The sequence below is a fragment of the Platalea leucorodia genome (genome assembly GCF_965183815.1).
Source record: "Platalea leucorodia genome assembly, chromosome: 6".
Classification (NCBI taxonomy): domain Eukaryota; kingdom Metazoa; phylum Chordata; class Aves; order Pelecaniformes; family Threskiornithidae; genus Platalea; species Platalea leucorodia.
The window spans coordinates 39,940,855-39,953,281 of record NC_138828.1 but is presented as its reverse complement, the minus strand read 5'-3'; the positions used below and the strand labels follow the sequence as shown (position 1 = coordinate 39,953,281).

At 47.5% G+C, this 12,427-nt stretch overlaps 1 protein-coding gene across 2 annotated transcripts in view; it reads right to left on the bottom strand.

Moving 5' to 3' along the window:
- The window catches only part of GRIA2 (glutamate ionotropic receptor AMPA type subunit 2), a gene marked incomplete at both ends in the record, with an annotated part of 92,436 nt that extends 87,094 nt beyond the window's left edge, over nucleotides 1-5,342 (bottom strand). For both annotated transcript variants that reach the window (XM_082316559.1, XM_082316560.1), the window contains 2 exons: nucleotides 4,707-4,847; nucleotides 5,255-5,342. In XM_082316559.1, the coding sequence (XP_082172685.1) occupies nucleotides 4,707-4,847; nucleotides 5,255-5,342 (229 nt within the window). The remainder of the gene's footprint in view (nucleotides 1-4,706; nucleotides 4,848-5,254) is intronic.
- Between the last annotated feature and the right edge of the window lie 7,085 nt (nucleotides 5,343-12,427).

Sequence of the window (12,427 nt, the reverse complement as noted above, 5' to 3'; positions counted from 1 at the left end):
CTTTAAGCTCTATAAGAGCAAAATATATATTCATACTAGATTAAAAATTGAATTTTTATTTCAGATATATTGACAAAGTTAATGCAATAATCACATAATAAAAACCTGAAAAGTCAAGTAGCCAAGCCAAAACTGTCGTACTTGTATCTGCCCACATTCTGGAACACAGCTGTGTGAAAATGCTCTGTGAGGCAGGAGCAAAGATGCACAGCAGGGACAGCGCTGTCACACAATAAATACCCCAGGTTTCTTTACGAATAACTCTCAGGAGTAGAAGAATGTTTACAGTTTGCTACAGAGCTTGATTTTGAGGGAAGGAATATTTTGAGACCAGCAAAAGCACAAGAGGTCCTATTGTAGGCTACATCCTGGTTTTATTGTACCATTTTACTACAGAAACCCATCTGATCTTGTCCATTTTAATTACAAGGGGGCACAGAACCTATTTCACATCTGCTCACTGAGCCCAAGAAATATTTTATAGTGAAAAGGAAATGAGAACTACCAGGAATACGAATGAACTGAAATGCAAGCATTTAATAAATTCCTTCTTTCCTTCAAAATCAGTTCTAATCATTTATTGTGAAACATATTTGGGCTTGGTCCACAGTAATTTTAATTCAAATAAACACATCTAAATTTCTCGCATCTTCAGTACTACAGGATATATTTTTTTTCGCTTATTCTTTAATCATTTTTTCAGCAGTATGCTGAATGCTATTTCTTTAAGAATGCAATCTACAGCATTATATTGCAAAATGTCTGGGAAAACCTTTGACATGACTCCCAAGTTGCAACATGCTAGATATTCATAGGTTTTCAAAGCTGCTGGTTAAAGATATAATGAAAGGATCTAAGATTTATGCATGAATCAGCATCCCCTTGTCATAATGTCATGGTGCAGTGATCCCTGCAGAGCTGTAAGACTTGATTTAAAACAGAAGAGCTCAACACTGGCTCTTGAGCCAGCAGGATTAAACATCCAGGATCATGCATATATTACCTCTGTGCTGAAACTACTACGTGAAAAACTTGTTACAGCTATGGAGGTTTTACAGTACTCCATAGGAAACCTCTCTTTAGGTGACTCCAATATCCTTTCAGTGAAAAAATATGTGAGTACGTAACACAACTATCCCTGTTTTGGCTGGTGGATTTAAGAGGAAAGGATTTCATCTTCACCAGTTTCCTCTTTTCTTGTGTTGAAGAAAAAAATCTGATGTCACTGATGGTCAGCACTTCTCCATTTAGACTAGACTCAATGACACTGTGCTGAAGGACAATAAAGTCCAGTGGTTTGGATACCTTCCAATTCCACCCTATGTATTACCTGCAGTGCCCCAGCTGTTAAAAGTCAAAGAGGTTCTGTTAAGAGTGAACCGCTTCGTTAACTTTTGCCTTTACCAGCTAGACTGCAATCCTCTGGATCACCAAGAATTCTCAAAGAGGGCTAAGTCTAGCCCATTTCTCGTCAAGGATGTAACAGTAGCCATGGCAGTGAACATTTCCCTTAATTGTGCCATCAGTCTGAAGAAAGACTGCACCATCTCTCAATCAAAACCATTAAGCCTCCTAGTGACACTGACCTGCGAGGTGTCAAACTGCAATTAGATTCCAACAGCTACTCCTAATGACCTGTCAACACAGTTTTGCACAAGACTTGCAACAGTCCAACAAGTGACTATTTGTTATGGATATACTATGTGAGCTAAGGCTCACAGAGTCTCCATTTCTCCTCTACTACACATGTCTTCTGGTCACCTTTAAATGACTGAGTAGTCTTACATTGTTTCAAACATCCCTCAGTGGTACATGACCACCGTCTCCTCTTTCTGGGAGTTTAGGAACCTAATTTAAAAGTAGTACCAGGAATACAACTCATTCCTCTAAAAAATGGTTGCTCCATCAATGACCTCTGAGCAAATGCTGATAATATGTTTGAAGATTCCTTTGAATGGTTTTACAGTGGGTTTTTTGTTTGTTTGTTTTCAAAGCAGATGGAATTGCATGCCCCAGTTTCCCTTTGGTTACCAAGCGGCAGGAGCCAGTCAGGCAGGCAGGCAGAACCCCAGCAGGGCGATGGGCCCTAGGCGGCCACCCGCGGCCGGGTGGTGGGGTGGGTCTGGCTGCCGCCCCCCTGGGCCACAGGGCTGAGAGCCGCCTCCCTCACACCATCGCCCAGAGTTTCTGCAGCTCGAGACCAGGCTGGCTTGGGAGTTTTAAATCAAAAGCTGAAATACTTTGCTTGTCCATTTCAGAAAATTGTTATTCTTAGGGCATTATTTCTATTACGGTATAAGCCTGCCACTACATTCCTGTGAAGGAAGATCACCTTGCTGGAGTGAAATACCTGGGTAAATACTGAAGCATTTTCAGTTCCATGCTATCTTACATTTCTGTGACCTTCTTTTACACTTGCATTGTTTAACTCTTGATAGTGCTGGCTTTGGACACAGGTTCTTTGTACACTATTCTGAAAAAACACAACCTGCAGATTTTTCAATCTTTCAAATGAGAACAAGCATAACGGGGACAGAAAAAAGATGGATCCTCCTTAACCATTTGTGCATGCAATGCTCTGTGATCAACTGCTAAATTCTGCTTCATATATGGCAAACACTTGTCTTCAGAATTCCTTGTTCTGCAATCAAACCTTCCTTGGAAGGTAATCAAGGAAATACTATGCATATTTTTAGCATATGCTTCACTAGTCAATTAAATCCAATTGACAAGATAACTTCACTAAAGGCTGACTTGAGGTGATGGAAAAGAGAATACATGTTCATGTCTTCAATTCGGTGCTCTTCAAACTGCTTGAAAATGGAAGACTTGGACAATGTTCAGAGAAAGGGAAACCCAAAACGTGGAGAGCATCTCCCTTCTGCTGGAAGTCTCAAAGTTCATCGCTGCAGTCTACAGCCTACACATGTCATATGAGTATTACAAGAGTTCTCCAAGGAAGACGGCTAAGCTCAACAAAAAGGCTGATGCATGCACACAAACCCAGATAAAAAACTTGATGGGACTGGAGAAGAACATGAATCCTTTACTTTCACAAAGACCAGGTGGCTATACATGTCTATAGTACTAGTAGGAAAAAAAAAAAAAAATGGGCATTTTACACAAATTATTTTCAGGATTTCGCTGACTTCAGAGAATTGAGAAACACAGAAGGACCCGTCACATTTTTGCAGAATGCCATCTAGACTGCTACACAACCCTTTACTTCACCGACAGTCCTAGTAATACATACTGCACATATTAACCACATGCAGTTCTGGTTGCTGGAAACCCTCATTACCTAAGAAAGCAAGAACTCCCCAGTTTGCAAAGATTAGCAAAGTAGCCTTACTGTGGCTGGTTACGTGCTCTGACCTTTTTCGACTTCAGGTGTGCATGCTATACCCTCCTATCCTCACACATGCCACTGAAAGCTCCTTGGGCTGAACTCTTGCACCCCCTACACCTGCGTCTGTGCTGAAACGCCCCTCTTCAGCACCACCGCACCTACCATAACGTAGCTAAATTAGGGAAGGAAAAAAAAAAGGTCGCCAATGGAGGAGAATTGCTCTCACTGATAGCTAACCTCCAGACACAGGGTCCCTTACAGCTTGCCCCCAGGAGGGATGGGGAAGCGCCTCGGGGAGCGCAGCGCTGGGTGGCCGATGAGCCGTGGCTCGGCGGGAGCGGCCAGCACGGCACAAGAGCGAGCCCCCTCCTCCCTGCGGGCCCCCGGTTTCGCTTGCCACGGGCACGTCAGGCCGGGCGGCGGGGGGAGGCGGACACCCCTCCTCGCTCTGGGACCGGCAGCCTGACGCTCACAGCTCTCACCACCCACACGGGCAGCGCCCGCAGCCCCTCGCTGCAGCGGCCCCTCTATGGCACGCCCGGCCGGCCCTCCCCCGCCAGCCGCGCCGCTCCGCGGGCTCAGACTGCACCCGGCGGGCAGCCACCGAGCGGCGGGCAGCAGCGAGCAGCGCTGCGGGACCCCCGCGCCCCAGGGCTCCTCTCTCGGCGCTGGGACGGCGGCGCTGCACCGCCCCGCCTTCCCCATCGCCGGCCCGAGCAACGCGTGCGCCCCGCGCCCCGCGGCACGCGTGCGGCCCGGCCCTGCCTCGCCGGGGGCGGAGCCAGGGCAGAGCCCCGCGGCCGCCCGCGCCGCCCGCCGCCGGGCGAGGGCTCGCCGCCGGGCGAGGGCTCGCCGCGGGCTCGCGGCGAGGCGGAGGGGGAGGCCACGAGCCCGCCGGGCGGGGGGCTCCCGGGGCGGCGAGATGGAGCGCGGCGCGGCGTAAAATGGCTGATCGCAGCCGCCCGCTCCGCGCCCGCTCGACTGCTGTCGGGGGTGGTCCCCCGCCGGTTACCGGGAAGGCTCCGCCGCCGCGGCAGAGCCCGCGGGCGGCCCCCGGGCGGTGGGGGAGCGCTGCGGACGGCCGCGCAGCCTTATGTAACGCGCGGGGAGAGCCGCCGGGCGGGGGCGGCGGGAACCCCGCTAAACCCCCGCGAGGGCTGGGGCGGCGCGGGGAGACCCCGCGCCCCGCTTCCCCGGGGCCGGGCCCGGGCGCTCCCGCACCGGCTGGGCGGCGGCGGGGCAGCGCCCCCCCCCGCCCCCGCCACACCACACCGGCACACACACCGGCACCCACCGGCACCCCACACCGGCGCCCCGCCCCCGCCGCCACAGCCGGCTGGCGGCGTCCGCTACTCACAGGCGTTGGTGACGGCGAAGCTGTTGGCCACCTCCAGGTTGTCGATGTGGGGAGTCAGCCTGAACTCCGAGGTGGAAAACTGAACCATCCCTACCCGAAACGCGCTGTACTCCTGATCGGCGCCCCTCGGGAACAGCCCCCCTGCAGGGAAACACACACAGGCACGCACGGATCAGGCGGGCCCCCGGCGCGGGCAGAGCGGCGCCGGGGCCGCGTCCCTTCCCGCCCGCCGGGGTGCCGGGGGGGCTCCGGCGGCTCGGCCACCGCTGCCGGAGCGAGGCCGGCTGCGGGTCCGTCCCGTTGGGGGCCGCCGCGGCGGAGCCTGCGGGGCGCGGCGGGACGGGCGGCGCGGCTCGGGGGAAAGGCGAGGGGACGGGGGAGGCGCTGGCCGCGGCCGCCGGAGGGGACCGGCCAGGCGCCCGGCGGGTGCCGCGGCGGGGCCGGGCTGCCGGCGACATGACAGGAATGCCCGAGCGGCACCGGCCGGCGCGAGGGAGCGGGCGCTCCGGCGGGGGGAGCGCGAGGTCCCCCGGCTCGCGGGCACCTACCGATCTGTATGCTGTTGGAATTGACCCCCCAGATCAGTCCCCACAACACAGGCGCCAGGAAGACAGAAATATGCATAATCTTTTGCATTTCCAGGAAAAGTAGAGCATCCACAAAGCCACGGAAACAGGCCTTTCTTCCTCCTCCTCCTCCTCCGCGGGGCGCGCTCGTCAGCAAATTAGATCCTCTGCGCGCCGGGCGAGCGGCCGGCGGGAGCAAGCCAACCACGGGAGGAACGGAACGAAAATAAGCCCTGGGCGGGCGGCAGGAGCCGAGGAAGCCGTTGCCCGCGCTGCCGCCGAGCGCTGCCGCCGCTCCGGTCCTCGTCCCGGCTCCGGAAATAACGGGGATGGGGGGGGGGGGGGGTGGCCGCGTGCCGGTGGCGGCGGCGCCGCTGTGCTCCCGCTGCCTGAGCGCGCCCGCCGCCCGGCCCTGCCCTCACACGCGCTCGCCCGCGCTGCCTCGCGCTCCAGGGGGCGGGCGGCGCAGCCGGCGAGGCGGCGGCGCGCCTGCGCGAGCAGCCGGGCCGGCGGGAGCGCGCCCCTCCCGCCCCCCCGTCGCCGCCGCGCCCCGCCCCTTCGCGCGCGGCCGCGGTGAGGGGCCGCCGCCGCCACCCTTCAGCACCGCGGACAGAGGCGCTGCGGCGGCCGGGGCGCCCCGGGGAGCCGCGGGGGGCGGCGGTGCCGCGGCGGCCCCCCCGGGCCTGACCCCCGCGGCCCGGCCCGGCCCCGCTGCTGCGGGGCGGTGCTTTGCTCCCCCCGGCCCCGGCAGAGGGGAGGGTGCCCCCCGAGCTGGGCACCCCCGCCCGCAACCCTCCCCGGGCGCGGGGCCGCGCGGGTCTGGGCTGCTCTGAACAGGTACAAATCAGGGACGCGAGTCAACCACACGGCGATTTCTCTCTCTGACGGCGGGAGGTGGTAGCTGGGATGGAAAGCAGAAACGCAAAAAAAAAAACAACAAAACCCACACCTATTTTTTTAACAATCATTTTAATTTTTTTTTAATTTCACTAGTCTTCATTAGGATGACACTTGGATGTGGCCACCTTCCAGGTATACCTGAAAAGCATATTCTGAACTGCCATAACAAAACAGAAGAGTTAATATGCAGGAAGGTTTAAACCTACCCAGATATTTCATTTTCATGTATAATGGGGATTTTTGTTCCAAGATGGATTCCAGCTATATTATTTACTGCAAGCTAAATTTAACATTTTTCAGTTTGGCACAAAGTCTGTTGCTATGCACCACACACACACACATCTTACGGAAGAAGCAGCAGTGTAGCAATACTGAGACTGTGAGAATAAATTTGCCATTAAACGATCATTTGCTGGTATTTTTTTTAAATTTTTTTTGTTGTTGTTGTTAATAAAGCTGAGGAATATCCATGTAGGAAAGGATACTCATCTTGCATCGCATTTCCTTTTTTTTTTTCTTCATTATTAAGTTGTCTTAATTCTCCTTTCCAGAGACAAAGAAAGATCTTGAAGCTTCAGATACTCAGATGTCACCATAAGTACATATGCTGAACACATAGGAAGTAGGCAGTTTGACGCCCTTCACCCGTCACTAATTCATGACGAGTTTAGTTTCATTTGGGTCATTTCACCAGGAAATTCTGTACTAGCTTCTGTCTGTACTGGTGTCGTCATCTGTCTAGCACCACAAGATGAAATGAGCCTGAAAAAGAAAAAGAGAGCAAGCTTTAACATCATGAGCTTAGAGACCCTACTGCGTTATCTGGGCGGAACGGCAGCGCGACTACAGCCCTTCCTTGCTCTCTGCCCCAGCCTGGTCCCTCCCAGCAGTCAGGTTTTGTGCTCCACGGTAAAACCCACCGCTGAATTCTGTGAAAGGAGCAAACGGTGTCACTGTGACGGTCGATAGATTAAGGTATCAGAGGAAAGCTTGCATTCAGGTAGTCCTGACTGCACCCTGAACAATGAGATGTACAGGCATTTACTTTTAATAAATACGTTAGTGTAATATAGCCAACCTTTAACAAGAGCACAGACAAATCATAAACATACACTTTTTTCACCCAGGTCTGAAGAATCCCCTTATGTATATCAAATGAGGTTAAAATGCAGCAAAGATCTCAGTTTGAAGATTGTATTTTAATATTTTATAATAAAACAAAACATCGTGTTTGCCAATATACATTACAGCTGCATAATGAACTAAAACATAAAAAGGATTATGATGATGCGAAATATAAAACTGAAATCTAGAAGAATCCCACTTTTTGAACTAATTGTCCTTACAGTTATGGAAAGGATTGAAATCTCTAAGCTATTTTGTTTGGTTGGTTTGTATTGGGGGTTTTTTCTGTCGTAGAGAACAGTCCTATTCCACACGGACATCAAGACCTTTGTCAGATACAGTAAGAATAATTCATGGTAATGCATGTTTTATCTGGTCAGATAGATAGTAAAATGCTATTCTATTGTTTATACTAAACCATGGATAAACGCTAAACTGAGTTTGGATTCCACTGTAGTGGGCACTACGCAACGAGCAACCTTACCAGAGTCAAACATTTTATGTAGGTCCTGAACACACGTGCTGTCATGGCAGTGTCCTTGCTACACCTTTCAAGCTAAAGACCTACAGAACACAGCGTAGCAGGTAGGTAAAATATAAGTAGCCCGAGTAAGAAGTTAATTACCAATTACAGCTGGGGATTTTGTACAGACTATTTGTGGTGAGTTAAAAACAACTGCCGTGGCAATCACAACTGGTACCATCCCGGCTATTGTTTTTCTAATGCATATTTTTCCATTACAGAATTGTGAGTATGTATATGTATACATCATGTACAATGTGTGTGTGTGCGCGTGTGTGTGTGTGTATGTGTATATAATATTCCCGATTTTTATTATCATGTCAGAACATGGAGAAAAAATGTCAAATTACGTGGCCATATCCTACCGTTGGTGTGCCAGAGAAAAATAAAAGATTTCAACTGAGATGAGTAACTACAAAGGGACAGCATGGGCTAGTGAATCATCAAGAAAACAGTTTAATCAGAATTTAATAACAGGGGAAAATGATGATAATAAAATAAAGCCTTCTTCAACTCTCTATTTTTTATATGCTAATTGAAAAGATGCAAGCAGGCAAAGGAGAAAAAAGAAATTTATAGGTGATAGTAATTTATGACCGTGTACTAAGAATAGACATACTCATTAACACTGTGCATAAAAAAATCAGACCGCATTACTGGGAATCACATTCAATACTTTTTGCACAAGAAAATGAAAAGAATCTAGCAAGAGGTAAGTAAGGATCGTAATCTTAAAAACAGTAGATTATATTCTTCTATGCATTCTTCTAAATCCATGATAAAAGCTCATATAAAAATGCATTAGTTCAGAATCTGAACAAAGCATGAACAGGGGGGCTGTTAATAATAAGCATCAATCACTTGTTGAAAGGAACATAGCAGTGCAATAATAATGAAAACAATGACAGATATCAGAAGGCCAGATATCAAATAATAAGATGTCAAAGCCCTAAAAAGGCTAAGTGCTTAATCCTGATTCCATAGAAGTCCAGGAGAGATTTGCTACTTATTGCAAAGAATGCAGGATTCAATCATGCCTACATTTGATTTAATAGGTTCTAATGGATGATATTCTGAACATAAGGTAGAAGTTGGTGAGGAAGCTAAAAAGGGCTAATATATGTGCTAATCAGAAATAAATATGAGTTTATCAGGAATACATTTCCTCAGCAATTCATCCTGGCACAATCCTGGTTGAGACAGTGGCTGCAATTCAGCCAAATGTTCATATGTTTCAGCAGGTGCACAGGAGACATGGAAAGAAATTTGGAAATGACTGAAGAACTGGAAATTTTTGCCTTGTGCTCAGAAACATTTAGCGATCGCTCCATATATTTATCAAAAACATAGTTCAGGAATGACTTGATGACACGGATTATGTGCTTCAGGAAAGTAACTTTGATAATATAAAGTATTCGAAGAGATGGATGCAGTAAAAACCCCAGTATCTGAATGCTGATATTAATCATATTCAGATTAGAAATAAAGTTTATCTTTTGTTTTGCTGTTTTAGTAATGTGTCATTGACCATGGCAATCACATGCTGAGCGTTGTAGCGTTCCTCAGCCCTGGAAAATGCTCAGTTAAAATCAGATTCTTTTCTAAAAATCCTTGTTGAAAAAGTTAAATTCCAAGAAGACCCTTGGCAAGAGCTCAGACTAAATGGTTATCGTGGTCCCTTCTGGCCTTATATGCCATCAATATTTGGTTTTTATATTCAGAATTATTGTCATTATTTTTTTCTTTGGGAAAAAATCTTAAAATATGCAGATTTTGTAAAATGCTGTACCAGTGTATGAATCCTTTGATTCTATGGCCGGTCAAGAAATCCTTTCCTTCAAAAAAGATTGTTATCTTTGGATTATTGAAATCTGCAGAACTTTTGCAAATACCAGTACATGTAAATAAAGAGGAAATATAAATGAAAGTTTCAAGTTCCAAATCTTTCTTAAATTGTTTAGTCCCATATGTTCATTCTGGATCTCAAGAGTCTTTTTAAAAATAAAAAGTACATCCTGATCTCCCGTGCTCGTTCTGCTTCCTCTTCTGATTAGCAAACGCATACTGTTCCCATTAACAGTGCACATACCCGGGGGTGACACACACTAAAGCATAGCTTAGGCTTCTGTTATGTGATCCTGATGGTGAAAAAAGCAACATCACTGCCCTGTGGTATAACTAATGTAAAATAATTAGCGATAATCTTACAACTTTAAGTTCCCTTTGCTGTACAGTAGCTGTGACAGTGCAGTTCGTTACCAGCTTAGCTAACCATTGTGAGAAATTTATAGCAAATTGGGATTTACTATATTTATCTGAGCTACTTGCATTCTTGCCATTTGCAAGAAACGTTAAATTTATTTTGCCGATAAAATCACTTAGGTATATGCTGAACTATCCATGTGCATGGAAAATCTGCTATAGATTACTTCAATTTTTTCTGCTGCAATTATAGCAAATTACATTATTAAGGCTCCAGAAAAAGTTAAAAGGAACACTTTCAGATTAGACTATGCATGCTAAATCCGTGATTCTTGTCTGGCAATGTCTTCCCTTTTCTTCCAACAGTATAAACAACTTTCATTGCTTTTGTCTCAGTCCCAAGGACTACATTTCTTATTCCTGTCCGAAATTTTTCCTGCCTACCTGCTACCTCTCTTCTTCCTTGTTGTCTCCTTCCTTGCCTGATTTCCATCTGGTTTTCCAAAGCAGCGCCACCAGAATCTTTTTTGTCTCTCCTGTTATTTTGATTTTACCATCCCCATTCCCCCTGCGGAGCACAGCTAATTCAAATGTGTTGGTTTTTTGCTTTAGACTGTAACAACCAGCCTTGATCCTCTCTCTTTTCATCTGCCGCCTCTCCCATCTGTTCCACGAGCCATGCCAGCCTTGACTCCAGCGTTGTTTTTCATTCTCATCATGTTCTTATTCCTTTCTCCATGCCAACGTCTATGTTTGAAATATGAACCCTACACCCATTTTTCAGGTCAGTTCTTAATCATTGAAATTCCTCTTTAGCCTTGCTTCTTTTCTGCCACCTGTGAGAAACGTATTACTCGTTATTCATAATAAAAAGCCCTTTGGAGATGATGAAGACATCAGATTTCATATACTGGTGGGCTGTACTCTGCTGAGGTATGGTACTTGTCAAATTGCCTCTCCACCTCAGTTCCCTGCATTCATAAAAAACATGCTAAAATGTTAAAAGGCATATACAAGTTGACAAGAATGTTATAGTCCGCTCTCTATTGACATATTTGCGGTATGCTTTTATTCTTACTCATCCTCTGATTTCTACTCACTTGTGACTTGGGCCTTTTTTCTGTACAACAGAAGCAATTTCCGGAAAACTAGGTGTTTTCTCCCTCAGCAATCACAGCACCATGCGGTGATCTGGCATCTTCAGAATCCCAAGCGATGATAGCGAGGAGCAGCTTCAGGTCCACAGATTACAGACAGATTGAAAAACAAGGGTAAGATGTGCCTTTGATAACAACGCCTTTGTATATGCTTGCTCAAACATTCCTTATGGCTGCACTTAACATTATGAATGTTGTAAGAAGTAGTTTCTGTCATTGTACTGCACGTGCTGAGGCAGTATTTTGAACAATGATACTGGACAAACACCAGCCCGTGGGAAATGGACCATGTAATGATCATTCTTGAGATGGAGAAGGCCTGTTCTCGGTTTAATGTTTCATTCATAAAAACTACCTGTAAAATATATGCCTACTCCGCCTACCTTAGAAGCCTGGAGAAATCAACTGATCTTTTCTGAATTTGAACCTGATGCAAGTCTGATGTCTTGACAAGGTCAAAGAACGCCAGAGAATTGGCTGCTTTTTGTATCCCAACAAGGAAAAATTAGTTCATGAACACTGAACTCTTACAGAGAATGGAAGTTCTGACGGTGGTATTGCACTGCTAGTCAGTACTCTGTTTTACACCCTCACACAGCATTCAGGATAGCATTCAAATAAGCTTTGCAGAGATGCTTTCAACCACAGCAGAACTAATGAATCCCTAACTTTTACGATAAACTCCTTAATCCAAGTAAGACAGCTTCTCATCATATATTGCAGTGCAGGAGTGAATTTCTCCTGCTTAACTTCTTGTCTGAAACAACATCCCTGCGATCTCATTCGCGTCCTTTGCACAAGGCTTTGAGGCCGAGAGCTATTTGAACAAGCAGGAAAGCTGCAATGGCAACGCTGGCGCTACCCCTGCTTTTGGAGACCAAACTGGTCAGGAGCCAGCCCAGGGGAGGGGGAAAGGGCGGTGCGTCACCTCCGTCCCTTGGGGCTGGGATGCCTGGTTCCAGGCTGCTCAGTGGAGCCCAGGCAATTTGGCTAGCTGGCAACGTCATGAGATATATGGTGGTAACAGACTGCTTTTCTGCTCCCTCCACAGTGAAGCAGAACAAAATTCACTGCGGTTGCCAAGGGAGTACATGAAACCTCCATTTTTCTTCTTCCGTAGGGGTGTGTTTCCCTTTTGAACCTTACAGAAGTATCAGAAGGTACATGGGCATCAGTTTCCATTTATACCAACGCCACTGGTCACAGTCATAACCACCTTAAACCAAAGTGGCAACGTAATATGGTTTT